Source organism: Hermetia illucens, chromosome 2 (assembly GCF_905115235.1).
Source record: "Hermetia illucens chromosome 2, iHerIll2.2.curated.20191125, whole genome shotgun sequence".
Lineage (NCBI taxonomy): Eukaryota > Metazoa > Arthropoda > Insecta > Diptera > Stratiomyidae > Hermetia > Hermetia illucens.
In genome coordinates, this window is record NC_051850.1 from 41,796,246 (window position 1) to 41,816,165 (window position 19,920).

At 42.1% G+C, this 19,920-nt stretch overlaps 1 protein-coding gene across 1 annotated transcript; it reads left to right on the forward strand.

Moving 5' to 3' along the window:
• Nucleotides 1-686: 686 nt before the first annotated feature.
• Nucleotides 687-14,570, forward strand: LOC119649166 (dynein regulatory complex protein 11-like). The gene is made up of 8 exons (XM_038051191.1): nucleotides 687-2,234; nucleotides 2,294-2,624; nucleotides 6,754-7,049; nucleotides 7,123-7,279; nucleotides 7,545-7,814; nucleotides 7,873-8,030; nucleotides 8,088-8,668; nucleotides 14,440-14,570. Exons 1-8 carry the CDS (start codon nucleotides 803-805, stop codon nucleotides 14,557-14,559), a joined length of 3,345 nt encoding a protein of 1,114 aa, XP_037907119.1. The 5' UTR covers nucleotides 687-802; the 3' UTR covers nucleotides 14,560-14,570.
• The last annotated feature ends 5,350 nt before the right edge of the window (nucleotides 14,571-19,920 follow it).

The following is a 19,920-nucleotide window of genomic DNA, read 5'->3' on the forward strand; positions in this document are numbered from 1 at the left end:
ATATTAAGTTAAATAAAATGAATGTGTCAAAATTCGAATAACACCCTGGATTGGTAGAGTATTTTTCGACTCCCCAGGCTTAATTTGCAGCGTTCTGTGGATAGGTGGATCTTCTCGTACAGGATATGACTATGACCATGTTCAAACAGTATTAATTGACGAGAGGCTGGGCTCGAAGAGAGCTACATATCGGCTCCTAGAAACTTATATATTGGCTTCTAGAGAAAAATTTTCCCCATCAGTCTACCTTGCAGTCCATTGCTTGACCATTACTATCCACCAGGAAGGAGACCTTCGTGACATTGTTTAAGCCTGAGACTGTTCCTAGAAGAATCCCTCTACTAGAGCTTCCCAATACAACAAGCTAACCACAAGATTATAAGTTGTGCTTCAAGACATTCATGATTTCAGACCCACATGGTGTTAGAATATGATTAAAGACAATGGTTCCGTCATTCACGACTTATTATGGTCAGAATACATGCCCAATAGGGGGAACTTAATGAGTCTTTTAAAAATCATTGTTCTACCTTGCTAACCTGTTCAACTAACAATCAACTTTACCTCCGGCAGTTTGACTCCATAATATTAAACGGATGTCCTTCTCTGTGGGCTAAACATCCATTGAAGTGCAAAAATTTCAATCATTGGCATCTTTTGTCAATGTCAGAATTGATTAAAATGTTCAATGCGTATATTTGAAAATTGTACAAATTTTTCTACAATAATTTTGATATTTTCATATTTTTCTTTTGTATTTGTCATTGTTTAGATGAAAACTTTCTAGAAATCACCATTAGCAATGTCTTACCAATACAATTACAAATTTTGGATTGCAACTGCTGACCAAATCAACGACGTCTTCATCAGGAAGAAGGTCTTTGAAAAAATCACTTCGGTATCAGACAAATATCAAGCTCACGAAATCTTCTCCCTGATATACACCCACTATGTTGGCATTGTAAATCGGTTGAGCTATCTATTCGACGTCACCTGCCAGGTGCAGAAAAGGAACCTCATTAAACGGCTCCTGGAAGCAGCCACCAACCGAATATTAGAGCTTCGCAATGAGCTCAAAGAAATAGAACTGAGTGAGTTCATTTACTTGGACAATGTCTTGATCAAGGTGAAGGTACTGGTAGAGGACGTACAACTACTGAGGCCCTTCTACTTCCCCATGCCAAGAGATCCTCATATCCAAGATTTAGTGGATAATAAAATCCCTCCGGAAAAAATGGAGGACGAAAGAAGCGCCATATCAAACGAGGAGATGGAAAAACGCTTCACTAGACCTAAATATTCACGGCTGCCTTTAAAACGCAAATCCAGCATAATGGCGCTACTGGCTCAGACGAATCCTGAGCAGTACAATCATATCATGGCAACCATTTTGATAAAGGTCCACGAAAAAGCCCGAAAAGCCAGAATTTTATTAACAAACATACGTTGTGATCCTGAACATTACAAGCCCCAAGCGCCGGATATTGGAAAAGGATTTTATTATGAATTTACTCATAAACCAGACCAACCGATGTTAGTCCTGGTGAAAAGGACTTTCTACGATTCTAAATACTTCATTGACCGACAAATCTCACAGGAAGTCGACTACTATGTCAGACCTGTCCACAGGAAACTTAAACTGAAAGATACACAACTTAAAAAATCTAAAGGATCGGACGAAGGTTCACTCGATGATGATTTTATAAAATTCGAGAACGACTTTGCGGAAGATACTTATTTTGGTGAATATGAAAGGGGGGATATAACAACCAGTGTGAGTAGCGGTAAAGAACTGATCAACAGTTTCTACCATGGCACGCCTGTGCTTTCTCACCTCTCTACGGCAGAACTCAAAGAGAGGATTAAGAATACAGAGAGTTTTGCTCAGATTTCACAAATAGCTTACATCTTAAACCAAGAAAAGGGGTCCAACCAAAGTGAAGCTGAGGATGCCGAGAGAGAGAGCGTATCTGACCGTGGCGGTACGGTTACCACTGTACCGCTTGATGTGCAAGTAAATCGATCAAGTGAGAAAACTATTTTACCGGATACTCCTGTCTCGATACCAAAGGCTGTTGATGGAGAAATCAAGAAATCATTGACCGTAACTAGTGTCGTCACGGATCGGCGCTCCCGAAAATCTATTTTGAAACAAGGCGGTGCTGTTAGTAGTGAGAAAATCCGTCCGACAATTGTCGAAAACATTGCTGAGGACGAAGATCGCTTGTCAATGGGTAATTATCCTTTTCCAACTGATATTGATACAGAGTAATAATGACTTTTATTATTGAAGACGCGGTAGAAGCTCTCCTTAAGGAAAAATTGAGGGACGCAGCTGCTTCAGTAATTCAGTTTGCGTGGAGGCGATACTTGCTTCAGAAACGTGTAGAGAAACGAAGGCTTCAAAAACTAATTCTTTATGGAATGGTTAGTGAATGGCGATGGAATGTGAGAGCAGATCGTGAACTCGAAGAGGATCGTCTGAAACGTAGAAACAAGAAGGCTCTATTCGACCAGCAATTTATTCAGGCAGTTGAAAATGAGAAAGCACGAATATTGAAAGTACGAGGTCCGTGGATTATGGAAGATATCTCGGATCATATAAGGGCCTGGTTTCGTGAATTGTAAGAATATTGTTGCTATAATTCGTTCTGAAAGCTACAAAGACTCATGACTATGGATCCCTTCCTAATGGCGCAGAAGCGTTCTGACCCAGAGAACGGAGTTTCCGGTCCCTTATTTGCTACATCATCCTCTGCTAATTTGTTATGTTCTATACCAATCGGTGTATTTAGTGTCTCCGCGTGGTTCAGTGGTTGGAGCTCCAGGCCATCGGGACAGAGATTCGCGGTTCAAATTTTACTGGTGGCAGACAGATTTGTATTGTGGCTGGCTGTCGTATACCAGGCGACTCAGCTGTAAATAAGCACCTGAAGTGCTTTACCATGCTCCAAGGTCCTGATCCAATTGGATTGTCGCTCTAACGATTATTATTATTGTTTATTCCGAGTTGTCACAATCTCAGCAGATACCAGATTTTACCTAATAATAGCATTAAGTCTCATGCTTCTAGGCGCCGACGATCCTATCTACTTAAAAGTAACATATATAAGGGATCTGGTGGTTGTGGCCTGTGGTAGGTTAGGGAAACCCACCTACACAGAAAAAGCTTCCAACAAATCAGTCTAACTTCCTTTCTGCTATAAGTCTTGGAAAGACTAGGAGATCGGTTCGTAAACGATACATATATCCCTAGGTGGCCACTTCACTGTAGGCAACATGCCTACCAGAAGGCAAATTCGCAGAGACAGCGCTCCATGTACTAACGGCAAAAATTGAGAAGACGGCATGGACATCGAAGGCGCCTTCAATTATGTCTGATTCACGGCGATTTGTAACGCTGCAAGATAGCATAGAATTGATCCACTGTTAACCATGGAACCTTCACAAGAGGAGAAAGATTCACATATTGATCGGACTGAAGTCTATCGAGGCAGGTTCCCTTAAGGGTTACCCATAGGGAGAGTTTTTCGCTCCTCTATTATGGCTCCTAGTTCTGGACACTTTGCTAGCAAGTGTACGGGCCCAGTATGTGGCCGCCTGAATGCAACACTGCATGTAATCCACGATTGGTGCCTCCATAATGGACTCACGGTAAACGCTAGGAAGACTAGACTAGTTATGTTCACGAGGAATGTCAGGTAGGGCAGCTCCACGTTACCCACCTTAGGCGGAAAACCAGGTGGTACAAACAGTCAAATATTTAGGAGATCATCTCGATTCCAAGTTGACGTGGTGATGCAGGACTGCGATAGGTAGGACATGGGGACTTCCACCAAAACGGATATATTGGATGCAAACATCCATCCCATTTTGATGTGTGCATGCACCGCCTGGTGGCCAAGACTAAACTTTGCTAACAGCAGGAAGCTGCTGAGATTCAGAGGCTCGGTTGCCTAAGTATTACTGGAGCAATGAGTAGTGCGCAGATCGCGGAACTCGAAACTATTCTAAATCTATCCCCAATCCATTTGGAGGTGAAGCGGAAAGCAGCTAACCACGCATATAGGCTTGATACTATTGACGCGTGGAAAGGCGTCCATCTGAAAATTTCTTGGTAAACAGCAGGTGGCTCTTATTCCATTCCATTCATCTTTGAAAAGACATACTCCTTCGTAATTACCAAAAAAGAAGAACTGTCGATAAATGGTAATGAGACTTTTCGAATTATAGACTTAATAATCTTCACCGACGGGTCAGTCGTGGAAAACGGATCGGCCGCAATGGTGTACTCAGAAAATCCAATTATGGAACTGGCAACCTCTCGGAAAAATGACGGCCATATTCCAGGCGGAACTGTATGCCATTTTATTGGCGAGAGAAGAATGTTTGCGCCAAAAATGGAGGGGTTGCACCATTCCAAGCTGTTCTGACAGGCAGGCAGGCAGGGATATCAGCACTAAACAGCAACGACATATCAAGACAGTTAGTGTTGAGTTGTCAGGAGGTGCTCCTGAAATTTAGCCGACTGAACGAAATATTCCTGATGTGGATGCTAGGGCACTAAAATATTGCTGGTACTGACTGGTAACAAACTGGCTCACCAAACCAGCTTTTGGTATCTAGCCATCTATTGTCAAGTCCATTCTCAAGGGAGAAATGGAAAGGGTTCACGCAGCCAGAAGAACCCGGGGCGCTAGAGCGGCATTTTTGTTGCCCTTTAAGATGTAGGAGATGAAACCCTAGTAGGGCTTTTACCATGGCACTGCTCCTTAAACTACCATATGGAAAAAATCGGAGTGGTGGCCTCGGCATATGCAGCCAACATGAGGAGCAGGAAGAGACGGTCCTGCACTTCGTACACAACTGCCCAGCCTCCTCAGACCTCAGAAGAAGATACCTTAAGGTAAGGTTTTCTTCAACGAAGAGTCTGCGCATCCTCTTTCTCTGGAGAATGTTCTCAAAGTCACGAATGCCATAAGCGAGAGGCCGATGAATAGGCGATCTTCGGGGATAGGCCTAACAGCCGGATGGCTCAAGTGATTAGAGCACAAGTCTGCCGTATAGAAGACCGCGGTTCAAATCTCACGTGGTTTGACATCGGATACCAGTCGACTCAGCTGTGAATAAGTACCTAAGTCAAATCAGGGTAATAATCTCGGACGAGCGCGATGCTGACCACATTGCCTCCTATAGTGTACTGTAGTATACCGTTACGATCTTGAATGAAGTGCTCTAACACACTTCAAGGCCCTGATCCAATACGGGTTGTTGCGCCAACGATTATTATTATAGCAATATCAGAAATGTACGCGAAGCGGCCCTTCTTGTAAATTAATAGCACGTCAAACTTGTTGTGTGGTCTATGGCGATCAGTTAGAACTTGTCGAATCCAATTCATGCTGTAAGCAGAACTATAAAGTACTGCCTGTGGCTCATATCGGAAAACCGAAAAAGTTACCGTGATCAGCCCATGCTTGTAAGCAAAGTTTTGGTGAATCACCTATATACATAATATTGCAGGCAGAAATGAGAAGAGCCAACGTCTCTAATACCAAACCACACATTCTGCACTGGTTGTTCTCCACCTGCTCTTTCATTGTGAGTTTTTTACAAGATCAGGTGACAACCATGCCATCCTGAATGGCACATACAATTCCCTCCATCTCAGTAAAGAGCTCCCCAGCACGCGGCCATTTATTCGACAAATACAAATCGGCAAATGGCTGCGAAAAGCAATTTACGTGTCCACCATGCATTGCCTCCGAGTTCCGTTCATCCATAGCTGTGCATGTGAAGATCACCAATGATATATCCGACATGTTGCTGGTGATGACTTTTGCAGATGGACAACGTTGAAATTTATCATGCAGTAGCCATGAAACAGAGGTTCAGTTCCATCATCACCATCATCATCATCAACGGCGCAACAACCGGTATCCGGTCTAGACCTGGCATAGTTCAGTTCCATACAGATGCAAAGAGGATAAAACAAACCTCTCTGGAAAATGCATCTCCGCTTCTCCTAACAGACCACGGATCTGTCTCTAATAATAACTTTCATAATGACTGCATACAAAACCTTTGCGATTATTCATTCCATTATAATTTGCAGCCTTCCTCCAAGGGCGGAGTGGCTTTCCATTTCCATTTGTGGCCTGAGAAGATCTAACTACAGGTTGTCTACCAACAAGTTTATGTTCTTAGGGGCTTTTGCTCTTACAGTTTTAATAGCTTCTTTCTGTAATCTCGGTACAGTTTTCATCAGATGTTTATTACGGAGACACTTTATGTACGTTTTCTTAAGAGCAGCCTTATTTCTCTTTGATGCCTTTAACTAACGGTCATCCTCCTGATCACAAGGTATTTGCCTTGTTGTTTCCATCCCTTATAACTGCTCCTCCCTCAACTGCTTCCCTCTTTCATTGTTCTCTCGGAAAAGATTGGGTCCAACCGGAAACTTATTTAGAACCTTTTCTGACGTTAGGTAGCTATAGGGTAGCGCAGGTGAAATTTGCTCTGACATCCCCCCCCCCCCCCGCCATCATACTTTTATTAGTCTCAGCCCCTCATCCACGATTCAATGATAGTTTTGTTTATGACATCGCTTCCTGAGCTTCCCTATTCTTCGAAGCCATACCCAGGCTATCAACAATTCGAAGATTTGGCTCCCCCTGTTAACCTAGTTTGTGCCCTATTACCAACATTTACACTGTCCGATACGAATTCTTTCAATCCTGCATTCCAAAATAGTTACGACGGAACTGGCGAATTTGATCGTTATCCAGAAGAATTTGAGGGTGGCACTATTTTAGTTTTACGCGGAGAAACTATGACCGTACCAGAATATCTCCAAACTAAAGAAGATAAAAAGAATAAAAAGAAAAAATCCGCTGCTGAAAAGCAGAAGGAGAAAGAAAAGCGGAAGGCTGAACGGGAAAAGTTAAAGGAACTGAAGAAAAAAGAGAAGGAAAAGGCTAAATTACTGAAGAAACTAGAAGCAAAACTTGGGAAAACCTATAATTTTTCAAAGGTGTCCCCGTATTATGGTAAATTGACTCTATTGTTATCGTCTTTTTCCTTTTTTTTTTATATGTTATTATTCCTTCTTAAATTATGTAGAAGAAATGAAAGAGATAATGAAGGAGTATGAAACAGAATGGGCGAATATCGATGAGAAACAAAATGTGAATGAAGATCCTTATATGGAATGGATAAGCTTGGACAAATTTGCAGAGGCTCACCAAGAATTACGGCTGGCTGTTGATGAGTTGATGAGGTATGATGGTAGTTGTTTTCTGAACTTGGGTTATGCATGTGGTGATCCTCCGAGGTTGGAGCTCTAATGAAAAGGATCCACGTCAATCTCAATTCTACTCCACTATTATCTCTTGATGCCACAGTAACCATGTTTCCCACTACTGAGGCACTGCAGTCACTTGAGATCGACGGTCGACCTACTCTCAAAAACCGCTGGTTTCTTGCCCGTTGAAACACTCGTTTAGGACCAACTTTCTATATATAGTAATATATTGTGTATGCAGGGTTGAATTTGAACTTCTCCGTAAAGCACTTGCCGAAGATCGCCGAAAAAAATACAAACCCCAAAAGAAAAAGAAACAAAAAAAGAAAAAAGGTAAACGCGGAAAAAAGAAGAAGCAACCCAAGGATCTTACTGCTGATCGGACGATAGAATCCTTGTATCACGAACTGAAAGACTACGGTCTGATTAAGGAAATGCCTCGTGCGAATTTGGATGAACATGTTGGAGAATACAACCTTTCAGCTTATGAAAAACGAATGATTTACATGCAGTAAGTATTATGACCGCATTCCATAAGAATTCATAACATCTATCCTTTAATTCCCTAGAGATCCCCCTCCAGGCCACGGCGAAATCAAGAGCGTCATACGCGAAGCCATCATTGGAATGGGTCCATTAGACGTAAGCAAGGCTAAATCAATCCTTATAGCAGGCGCTCCTAACAGTGGCAAGCAGTTTCTCGTGCAGGCAATTGCTTCTGAAGTTGGTGAGAATCACGAGTCCACCTATTACCTTACCCATTGACTTTGGATTTATTCAACAGGTGCTATCGTCTTCGATATAAGCCCTGAGAATGTTGTCCAATTTGAAGCAAATATGAAGTACTTCCTTCACTTGATCAACAAAATGTCTCGAGCACTCCAACCTACCATCCTCTATATAAACCAATGTGAGCGTCTTTTCTGGAAGAAAGTACCAAAAGATCAAACCGACATTAAACCTCGTCTTCTCGGCAAGTATATTATCAAGCAAATTGTGAAGCCAATCAAAAAGGAAGACAAAGTCCTTGTGCTTGGTATTAGTAACGAACCATTCAAAGCCAAATTAGGAAAAATGAAAAAGTGTTTCGAGAGGATAATAATAGTTCCTCGCGCCGATTATGGTACCACGTTTCAGATACATCGGGTCCTCGCGATGAAAAAATATGGATTACCGCGGGATTTTGATTTTTCCGCAGTTTCGATGGTTACGAAAGGATACGCCTCGTCAGTGGTTTATAACAACTTGAACGCAACTTTGGGTATTGAACGGAGGATGAAGTTCCCAATTAAGCCCCTTAAAGCTCAAGAGTTAATTGAGGGGTATTTCAATCGCGAAGAGCCAAAGTTTCCAATTACTGATGATGTAAGTTATGACTACCAAATACCAACTTTATCGCAAAACCCCCCTCCCTTCCACTTCACACAGTGTTTCAAAATACCTGAGTATTTTTACCGTTCCCCTCTATTTCACCTTTAAATCTTTTTCCCTATTTTACCTTCAAAAACACAAAAAAAATTTAGATCGAGATGCAGAATCAGGCTCTATCGTAATTTATGCTGATACCCCTCGTGTTTTTGTTGAATATTATGTTTCTACCATGATATTCGTAGAGCTAACCAGATAGACCAACGATTAGCTAATGGTTATGTTGAATTTTGAACTTTTGTCGAATATTGTGTTAGTGTACCGAAACGAGAAATCCAGATCCTGCGGAAAGCTTTGACGACTTGTTCATCTATTCTTTAACGAGACGACCTCTAACCAAAGTACATATCGGTCATTGTCAGGACATGGCTATATTCTTTCCAGATTTCCAGCTGGTCAACTAGGTCGACATAAGTGTAGTTGGGCTAATAGCCTGGAATAACGATTTTGTCATTGGGTAAGTATACATACCAACCAATCTTGCTCCTGGGACAAGCGAGGCAGAATCGTCTCCTGTTTTCTAGCATAATTGACCAAACGAACTGATATTAGAAAACTTTGTAGGAGTTTCCTCCGCTAGAATAATTCGTATTTCCCTGGCGATTATGAAGCTATGAAGATGTCATTCATATGCATACCGTAAAAGAAATCTACATACGCACATAATGCATCATCAATTTCTCATTGGAATATCTGAAGCGCACCTAAAAATGTATTACCACAAACTCATTCTAATCAAATGGTATGGTGACCATGGTTTTTAGATTTTCGTCGGTAGAACCTGTACCTGTACCTGGTACGCTCTCATCAACTGAATTGTGGAAAATATAGTGCGATCAATAGTTGTCCTCAATCTTCCTTGAGTCCCAGGTGTACAGGCTATTCAAAAGAAAAAAAAATCCGCTACTCCAACATAAACTGCTTCAGGAGATTTTCTCGGGAAGAGCTTGTGTTGATGCTGCACCGAATATTCGGTCAAAGTGTGGTGGCCGACACTCCTTAAGCTCACAGAATGTAATTTCCTGAGAACCATACGAGCAAATCTGAAAATTCCTCTAGCAGACATTGAGACTCGCCCTGTTTACATACGGACAATATATATGATAGCAGTCATCCCCTTAATGGAGCATAACACGTCAACTACGCCTATGTTCTAGTTTCTCGAAATGCGCTTCAACTTTCCAGGACTCCCTCTCGGGAAGTCCCGCTCTTGACTAAGTACTAGCCTTAGCGCAGACAAATGTTCACAAAAGCGTGGAGCTTTCGAATGGCAATGATTGCCTCTTTCTATCTGCTACTCGCATATAGCAACACAGAAAACAGCCTCAACTTGGTCTTGGCGTTGAGTTAACTACATTTCCAGATTTTAGACAAGACAAGGAAAGCAGATCTAGCGCTACTAATGCGTAGGACATTGTCCAGTTTTGTGCCAACTTCGGATATACAAATTGTTCGACGCCTTGGATGCTGTGTATATTCAAATAGATGGGAAAAGGAACAATGACTTGTCAAACTGCGAACCTTGTAGGTTTTATAAAACTAGTTCCTTTGTTTTCTATAGTTCGTTTTAAGTAAAACTATTGAAAGAAAAGATTTGTGGTTTTACTATAGATTTATTGTGGCTGTTTAAAAGATGCAGACACGTGTTTCGGACACAACATGTGCCCTTCGTCAGTCCTAGTTTTCTACAAAGAAAATAAACCACAATAAATCTATAGTAAAACCGGAAACTTTTTTTTCAGTAGTTTGTGGCGCAGCAATGTTAGTTTTGAATGTTGTTAATTCGACTGACGGATGCCACCACTGGTGTTGTCCGTGGCGAAGTAAGCCTTTGCCAACTATTTTTGACAGAATAGAAATAATTGAAAAAAGTTGACAACCGTTTTGCCGTGTTTAACGTATGTCATCAGCGTAGTCGAGGTGTTTGAGGAAAGATATCGTCCGTTGAACTCCTCCACGTCCTCCGAACAACACGGCATGAAGAACGTCACCGACAAAAAAAAAATGAAATCTCGCAGGCTTCTGATATAGTCACTCCAGGAGGATCTAGAGTGGAAACAAGCCGTCTCTTTGCCCATCAAGCGTTCTTTTAAGCGCTCCTGGAGCATCTTAGAAATTATCTTTGCGAAGGCTGGGAGCACGCAGATACCAGTTGTCGCACTCAACACGGTAGCCCTTTATCGGAATCTCAACAACCATCCCCTTCTTTCAGTCTCGGAAAAGTCTCGGATTCCTAAAAGTTTTGTATAAATACAGGGTCGATAATGAGTAGTCCTACCCAGCGACTTTACTTCGTTTAGTGTATTGGTGATCGATATGATTTCTCTTCTATTTAGAGGAGCAATTCGTATCTGCCAACTAGTCAATCCATCGATTCCCCGAATCGCAATGACGTTTTCCTTCCATCTTTTCAGCTGCTCGCCATCGTGAATGAGGAGTCCAAAGTTAACGTCCTTCACAGAACCATCAAAAGATCTGCGAACACATGACAGTTTTTCGTAATACGGTATACGATTTTGGAATCATTGCGATCTACAGTATGTATCGCTTCCTTGACCAGCGCAATAATAAATTCTTTTTTGTCACGGCGGAATTTCGCACGGTATCGAGACTATAATACGTTGCACACATCCATTGCTCCCGGCGATCAATAGAGCCTTCAATACTTTTCGTTCATCGATCTGCTTCCATGATTACGCAGTTAGCCAGATTTTGTGGGTCGCGGTCAACGACCTGAGTAGCGCCCGACAAAGGAGCACTTTTAATAGAGGTCTCGTGTGCATTAATATTCTCAAGCGGGTTATTCGAGGAATATGCCATCCAATCAACAAGATAGCTTCCCCGCTGTCGAGCATAACTGGATCATATAAGCGATCAATGTTGACAGTCAACTGACTTTATGAACAAACGCTGTTCCCGAACAATGCGCCACTAATGATGAGGCAGTGGAAGAAACCCACAAACCTCCTACCATTATCGTTACGGTCGCCAAGTTCACGTTTTCCCATCAAATGTCCCAGCAAGGTGTTATCAGAGCCCACCATGACATTCAAATCACCCATCATGATCACAATGGCACCTTTAGAAACCCTCTTCTGTACTGTGTGAACTTACTCATAGAAAGGATCCTTCCTCACTTAATCGAAAATCTCCATTGGTGCATAGCACTATACAATTGGGAAGCTCCTTAACCTGAACCGGAATCTTGCAGTCAAGATCCTGTCTGAAACCGATTCCCTGCTCAAGATACCGACAGTAACAAACCGACACTGGATTGCCGTCTGCTACCACCTAGCTTTCCAGAGTATAAAAGGGTAGTGCCACAAGAGGAAGAAGAGTACTCTCCAGAGCTGGAGAGTTGGAAAAAGCGAGTATTCCTTGGGATCCTCGGTACCGTTGTCGAATAGCGTTAGGTTACTCCCAATCCGAGGCGTTGTTGACGTTTCGGTGCCACAAATTGTTATCCCTTTTAGCCGATCTTTTACGACAAGCAACGAAATATATTCTTGAGGCCCAACTAATAGAGCATGTACTGATCAGATCACCGAAAATGGATCTGTTGTGTCAAGTGAGGAAAGTTAGCTCATCCAACCAATGACAGCCCCACGAATAATTTCCAATGGTCCAAAAACTCAAAATCTCAACTTTTCCGGATGCAGTAATTGGTCGAATGTCGATTGCCTTCCGCTTCTGGGTATGAACAATTTTGCCACTATGGGGAGAGTGCCAACAAATAACGAGCCATTTTGATCATTGGCTACTTGGTAGTCTTAGGTTGGCCATGTCATGCATGTTCCCTCAGCTGCAAATGTTGTTTGAATAGTGTTCCATTATCCGTTAGTGTCGACAACCAGCTAAGTTGCCTTTTTTTAAATTCCCCGAAAGCCGTGTATATAACACGAAGACCAAGAATTGTTTTGTTGCTCTGGATCGTAAAAATTAACCTAATTTTCTCGAATACCATGAAGTAATCATTCACACACATACATATAATCACGAGAATGCCTCAACTAGACTCACTTTAAAATTACAAACAAATATCATTTCCCCCTGGCTTTCCCTGGGCCCGGAAATAGATTCTTTAACAAAACGAGGTTTTTTGTGCAATTTCGGAGATGGTCCATATGATTTCCACTCCGGGACCGGATTTTCTCCATATGCCTCTAATGTTATCGCCCTGATGCCAGACGGGTTGATCCATTCCAACTCATCACTTTTCCGTAGGGCTTGCTATATAGATATATAGTACAGTATTCAGTAAATTTCAAACTTTAAAATGGTGATATGTCTCCCGTAGTAGACCAGTAAGACAATATTTAAAATGGAGAATCTTAACTATGTTAACTGCTGCTAGTAAACAACAATGGTCTTTTTCTTTTCTCATTAAGCTAGCAAGAACAGCAGTGAGTCGTTGAACCTTGATAGTAAGAGCAGGTATACATTTTAAGGCCACGTTTCTCAGGACTTAAAGCGAGATCACCTTATTATGCTACTGTGACTACAGTTGAAAATTTCAATATCTTTTTAAGGTTTTGTTTTCAACAAAACCTTATTAAAATAAAATTAAAAGGAGGTGGACATGCCCTGTCCCGTGGAACCACCATTAGGTATTACATCATGGGGCGGAGTTAGCTCTCTAGTTCCTCTGCTTTCTTCCATCCGCGGGGCTCGTAACCATGGCTTCCTGATCTCTTCCGCTTTTCGTAGTTTATCTTGAATTGCTGGGATCATGAAGTTGGTCATATCCCAAAGATCCTGGCAAGCTACCATTCTCCGGAGAAAATTTTCCAGTAATAGCACTTCACCTACAGTTTTCTCCAGGTTTCTCCTTTCTTCCACAAACCTCGGACATTGGAATAATACGTGCGCTGGGTCCTCTGGGACCTCGTCGCAGTTTCGACAATCAGGTGAGGTATCCTATTTAAACCTTTAATACAGGTATTGACGATATCCTCAATGGCCGGGGAGATTGTAATTAATATCCCCATGCTTTCTCTCCAGCTACTCCCGAATGTTAGGGATCAACCTATGTGTCTAACGACCCATGTGTGAGTGGTCCTACGCTGTTGCCATCTAATTATGGATCTCTTCTTTCGGCTTCGGCGAACGAAATTTCTCTTGGGGTGCTTGGACTCAGCATCTTGGAGATGCTCTGCAACCATAATCACTGCAATGTCATCGACGTAGCCCACCACCATGGTCTCCTCCGAAATCGGAAGATTAAGACCATCATTGTATATAAATGTCTGTCTGCCACACCCACTTTTCTTTGAAATCGCGGTACTGACAGACACAAAATTACGAAGGTACGAAACTGCAAACTGTAAACGGCCACACATGCAGTAAGCTACATCTTTCTACAATGGGTCTAAGGAGGGTCCTCATTGGCCGTGAACTTATAAGCCGCCTAACTCCTCAAACTGCTGCTAGCAAGCAGCGACGGTCCCTAGGGTATTAAGAACAGAAATGAGTCGTTGAGTGTTGGCAGTTTCCCACTTGCATTTCATTCTCTTGGCAAACTTTATTATTTTATTCAAAAGTCGGTTTGTTTTTAATTTTTAAATTCCTGATCAGTAGAAATCAAAGTTTTCCATATAATGACGAGCCTTATGGGTATCAAACTGAAATCCCACAATCTATATACGTACACCTAAGGTCATTATACTTGCTTCCTTTATGTTATTAATAAAATACCTTGATTTTTGCAGGAATTCGCAAAGTACATAAAATTCTACACTAAAGCAAATAAATTAGCTAAGCAGCGAGTTAAATTTATGAAAGAACAAGAAAAATTAAAGGCAAAGGAGAAGCCGAAAGGGAAAAAATGATTTTAAAATTAAATAGGATAAATTGCTGTTGTCAATTTGCCCTGTTGAAAAATTTTGTGAAGTTCAATAAATACATAAATTGACATAATTGTCTCGTCTTTATATTATTGACTTTGTTTTGCCTGCTGCCCGAGGCAAGGATCGCGCCAATAAAAACAGCCTCTACTTCAAGGCGGGTGAGGGTGGGGCCGTTATCTACTCAACTGATGCAACTAATTCTGCAAGCATTAAAGCTTATAAGCAAATAAATAAGTACTACACCGACTCGACTATCGTACTTGAAAAATGTTGGCTTAGTCAATCCTACCGGGTCGATGCGCATACCCATAAGAGGTACTCCTGTTCAACAGTTAACGCCAATTACCAAGGCCCAGAGTTGTAATGTAAAAAAGGGAACGCTGGCTCCACAATAGTATCTGTTAGAAGCCAACATAACTAAAAGTTACGATCGCAACTCAACCAGTTGCAAAAATGTTCATCATATAAGCCATTGACTTGAATTACTGGTCCCTTTAAATGAAGAATAAGAACAAAACACCGAAAGGAATTCTCCGAGTCGGACTTCCACCATTGCTATCACCAACTGAGAACAAGAAAATCGATAAGGAACCAACTGACGGCTCTCAACCCATTCATTTATCCTGAGGAATATCTCGGAGTAAGTGGAAGAGTTAGTGAATCTGGTGTTTTTTATAATCATTCAATGTTGTTGGCAGAAAAATCAAAGCTTGCAGAACTGCTAGCACAGCACTACCACCAGAAGGTAGCCCACAGCAGAATGCAGGCGATACTAACGCCAAACGGTTAAAAACAGCACACCTGGTGCCTCAATAGTTTTCACTATCAACCAAGAAACACCCATCATATTTGTCTGCCGTCTACCAACACAGTACTTGACTTCGATCAACTATTCACCCTGAAAATAATCAGGAAGGAAGATAGCAAGAAGAAGTAATCAAACTTGCAAGGGATACCTCGAAATATTCATCTGTTTCTGAAAAAAGACCATCAATCGAGAGCTCTTCTCTAAACTGGCAACGAAAGGAATCTAACAACAATACGTTGTTTGGTAACTTATGGGGGGAATATGCTTCGATCGATATTCAGACTAAGGTACTAACTTGATCGGATCCAGTAGTGCTCTACGATCACAGTGAAAAAGATGATCAAAACTGGGTAAGAAATTCTCGCTGCCAAACCGATCAACTAGCATTTCAACCCATCTGAGAATCTTCACATTCCAAAAATTCCCTAATTCCTACTACTCACTCATGCTGAAGTGAAGTCCTCATGGCTATACGTTGGCCTAAACTCACCGATCGCTTCAGATGCGTATTGGATTGGAAACCACAATCAGAGCCCTACTGTGACTGACCCAAGTTTATTCTGAGTACAGGATCAGTCTAAAGCTTCTACCGCAACTAAGGAGGTATCTGAATTGTACTCCACGCTTGAACGAACAAGGAGCTCTGGCCACAATGTGACTACAACCACAATCACCACAAACTTCCCACAATGATAAGGAAAATAAATCGGGTGGTGAAATCTGAACAGATTTCTCAACAAACAACCGAAGATTCTCTGAGGCTCTTAGAACAGGTGGAGCCGCACTAGAGAGTACGCCAAAGAAGATAACGTAAGTTCAGTTATATGCCGCCGAGACGTAACAAACCTTCGATGTATTGGTGGATGGTGGAAAGTACCGAGCTCCGGAAGGAGTGTCACTAACACAGCCGCTTGACACAACGTTTAAACGACCCGGAGCAGACATGTAGCACCATGACAGAGTGCAGATCAGCCAAAACGAGACTCCGCAACACTATAAACAGAAACAAAGTTCGCTAACGGCAACACCTTGTCGACGAGGTGAATCGGTGTGAAGCTAATCGGCTACAAATTGGTACTTCAAAAAATCGGGGCTCTGCGAAAACTCTTCTCTACACGTCTCGTATGCGTTGATGACAGTAGCGCAGAAGGCACCGAGGATTGCCCACTTTTCCCGATAAAAGTGCTGGAAAAGGCTCTCTATGAAAACGAACAAGAAGGCGCCAGGACCCGATGGTATTCCGGGAGAGGTCTACAAACTGGTCTTCCACCGCTACTACTCGACACATTCAACGTTTGCCTGAACGAGGGCATTTTTCCTTGCCGCTGGAAAGTGGTGAGAGCTACCGTCTGTATACCGAACACGTGCCTTTTTCAAGCAAATCAAAGTAGCAGCGGACAAGGCTGTTACTGGAGTTCCGAACTTAAATTGACTAACGGCAAACACTGGGGGTATTAAAAATTAATTAAAATATGAGCTGATGCGCTTGGCATGGAGGTATATCGTCAACACCTTACGCAAATACAAAGACAGGGAGCTTTGCGGGTGACGGTTGCCTATCGTATTGTCTCTAAACCAGCTCCGATTGTAATCGCAAGAGTGGTAATTCTCGTTGCCATTCTTGCTAAGGAGTGTAAAGTCGTACATAGACATTGATTAAATGAGTGGCAACTCTCTTATCAAAAGAAGACAATAGACAGACAGTCTGCGTGGCTCATTGGCAACTTACACGCGTGACTGAATCGAATGCATGGTGAGATTATTTCTTACTCAGCTTTTAAGTAGGCATGGAGGTCTTCAGTCTTACTCGTATAAGGTTGGGAAAACGGTGTGTATTGTGAAACAGAGGGGAGTTCTCTCCACACAACATTAATAGAGAGATGCTGAGGAGCTCTGGCAGATACAGCCGTGTTGCGAATTACGTTCGGGTTCTTCCTGTTATAAAGAAGGTAGAGTTCGATTGCTGGAGGGCAAGCGGTTTCTTGAACTAAGAGTTCTTCTTTTCATCTCTCGTAGGTGGAAGGAATTCCTGATTTAAAGGCTCCACAAGGCGATAGAGCGGAGAGGCTAGCCCGAAGTAATGTGGTAAACTGTTCTAGGCTAGTTCTCTAATGACGGGGATGTGTTTGTAGTCTGAAGGGACACTGTTGCGGGAGTCCAACAGTGTGTTCACCTACCTTAGCCCTCCCCCTCAAAAATATCCTCCTAGTGAATTCTCGCGCCATATCCTGATGTGGATCAATATTAATGAGTTGAGAAAATAAGAACAGAAATTGAATCTCTGCCGTGAGTCTGCTCTTCATTCTTTGGTTACAAAGATAGAAGATGCAACTTTGAATCGCGATGGGGGTGTCCGTAGACATTGAAAGGGCTTTTGACTGTGCGCCTTTTCAAAAACTTTGTGTTGTTACCAGAGCGCATGGTGGTGATGATACTTTTATTAAGTGGATCCATGCTATGCTAACACAGAGATTGCTGTGCGCCGAGGTAGGTGTCGATCACTCGATCTGACAGCAGAAGCAACGAAAGGCTGCCCCAAGGAGGTGTGCTTTCGCCACTTCTGTGAAGTATGCTGATCGCCTCATTACTATGCGAACTGCAAAATTTGCCAATACACGCTCAAGTTTATGCTAGGCTGTGCTTGTTGTTGATCGGGATCTTGGAACGGTATGTAGAAATATACAACCTACTGTTCACTTGATAGACAGTTGGCGCCTCAGATATTGCCTTTCAGTTAATCCAAATAAAACCGCAATGGTATTATTCACAAAAAGGAGAAAACTGAATGGACTTTGCCTCCCTGAGATAAGGGGTACTACCCATCAACTCTCCGAAGAAGTGAAATATCTGGGAGTCACTCTAGATAAAAAATTTTTTTGGAACAAACATGTAGAGGTAAAGATCAAACGAGCTCTCACATCTTATGGGCTGTGCAGACGGATGTTTGGCTCGACATGGAGACTCAGGCCTCATGTGGTAATGTGGATATACGTTCCTATCATTAAGCCAATGTTCGTTTATGCATCTGTAGTGTGGTGGGTTAAGGTGAGACAAAAATATTTTCACTGTAAACTAGCCGCACTGCAAAGAACTGTGTGTCTGGGTATCACTGGTGCCATGAGCACGACATCCGGCGCAGCTCTAAATGCATTACTCAATTTGCAGTCTCTGGATATATTTATTCAAACACTGCAATAAGAGCAGCTCATAGACTAATTCGATTATATCTCTGGGGAAACAACGGATGTGGGGGGCACAGAGCATTGGAAGAGTTACTGGGAGTACTGAATCCAGTTCCTACAATGCCTTCCGATTCTCGTGTCCCCATACGTCTGTTTGGTAGAAGATATGAAGTTACCCTGAAGCGTAGAGAGAACTGGGAAGTCCCAGTCTTCCACACCGATGGCTCAAAAACAAAACAGGGTTCGGGATCCGGAGTCTAGCTCTTGAATAAAAACGTCCCTTTGGGACAATATTTTTTCAAACCAAAATTTAAACGATCCTAAGGGCGGCAAACTGTATGATTGACGAGCGGTTGAATGGCAGACGTATCGCAATCTGCAGTGATAGTCAAGCTACATTGAGGGCGTTGAGTAGTCCTTTGATCACCTCGAAAATCGTTCAGGAATGCAGAAACGGTTTGAACTTTATCTCTATATTCAATACGGTGGAAATACTTTGGATACCTGGTCATTGTGGCGTAGAGGGAAATTAAATCTCGAATGCTTTAGGGAAAGAGGGGTCAATCTCCCCTATGCCGGGACCGGAACCAGTAATTGGAGTATCAATAGCATTGGCTAAGTCTGTCTTTAAAAACTGGGAACAAGCTTCCCCATAACGGAAATCCTGCGATACGTTAACGTATAATAAACTAAAGTAACGAAGAAACTTTATATTATCGCAGAAACTTCACTAATTGGCAACAAATATCACCTCTTGATTTTTTAGGAAATATTTTTCGGAACTGATCTCTCGAAAACTTCGGTATTGATCTTCCAAAACTAGTTTAACAGCTTGAACCAAAAAACAGACTAATTGCTCGCTATGTTTAAACTATATTAACATCTGAATTCCTTAAGCGGCTTCTAATCAGTCAATGCTAACCAGATGGCTTAGAGTTCACAACACAAATTGAAGATTCTCACTTCCAAGCAGCAATGTTTTCTATTGCGCGAACAAAATCAGTGACAATGGATTCTCATCTCTTAATTGAGCCCGGATTCTATTCACTGAACGGAATAACTATGACGTCTACATATAAAGTTATTCCTCTTGCCACTATCCATAACAACCAGCAAATCTTCATTGTGAAACAATATTTACATTTGACCAACCAGGAATTGAATGAATGCAACATACCAACCGAATGCAATTCTGCCACTCTCCGTCACCTCTTTTTGGTTTGGTAGTTACGGAATTCTGATGGTCGACCAACGCCGCTTTCAAGAGATGTCGCACTGCGTCCTAAAAACGCTTTCAGGTAGATCAGAGATAGGAATTATTGGCTCCCTCTTAAGAATAACACCTATTTGCTT

What these genes read in the sequence shown, in the direction of transcription:
- LOC119649166 (XM_038051191.1), top strand. Translation starts at nt 803, where the DNA reads ATGTCTTACCAATACAATTACAAATTTTGGATTGCAACTGCTGACCAA. An exon ending in CGAAGATCGCTTGTCAATGG is followed by an intron (nt 2,235 to 2,293) that starts GTAATTATCCTT and finishes TTATTATTGAAG; the next exon opens with ACGCGGTAGAAGCTCTCCTT. An exon ending in AGTTTCCAATTACTGATGAT is followed by an intron (nt 8,669 to 14,439) that starts GTAAGTTATGAC and finishes TGATTTTTGCAG; the next exon opens with GAATTCGCAAAGTACATAAA.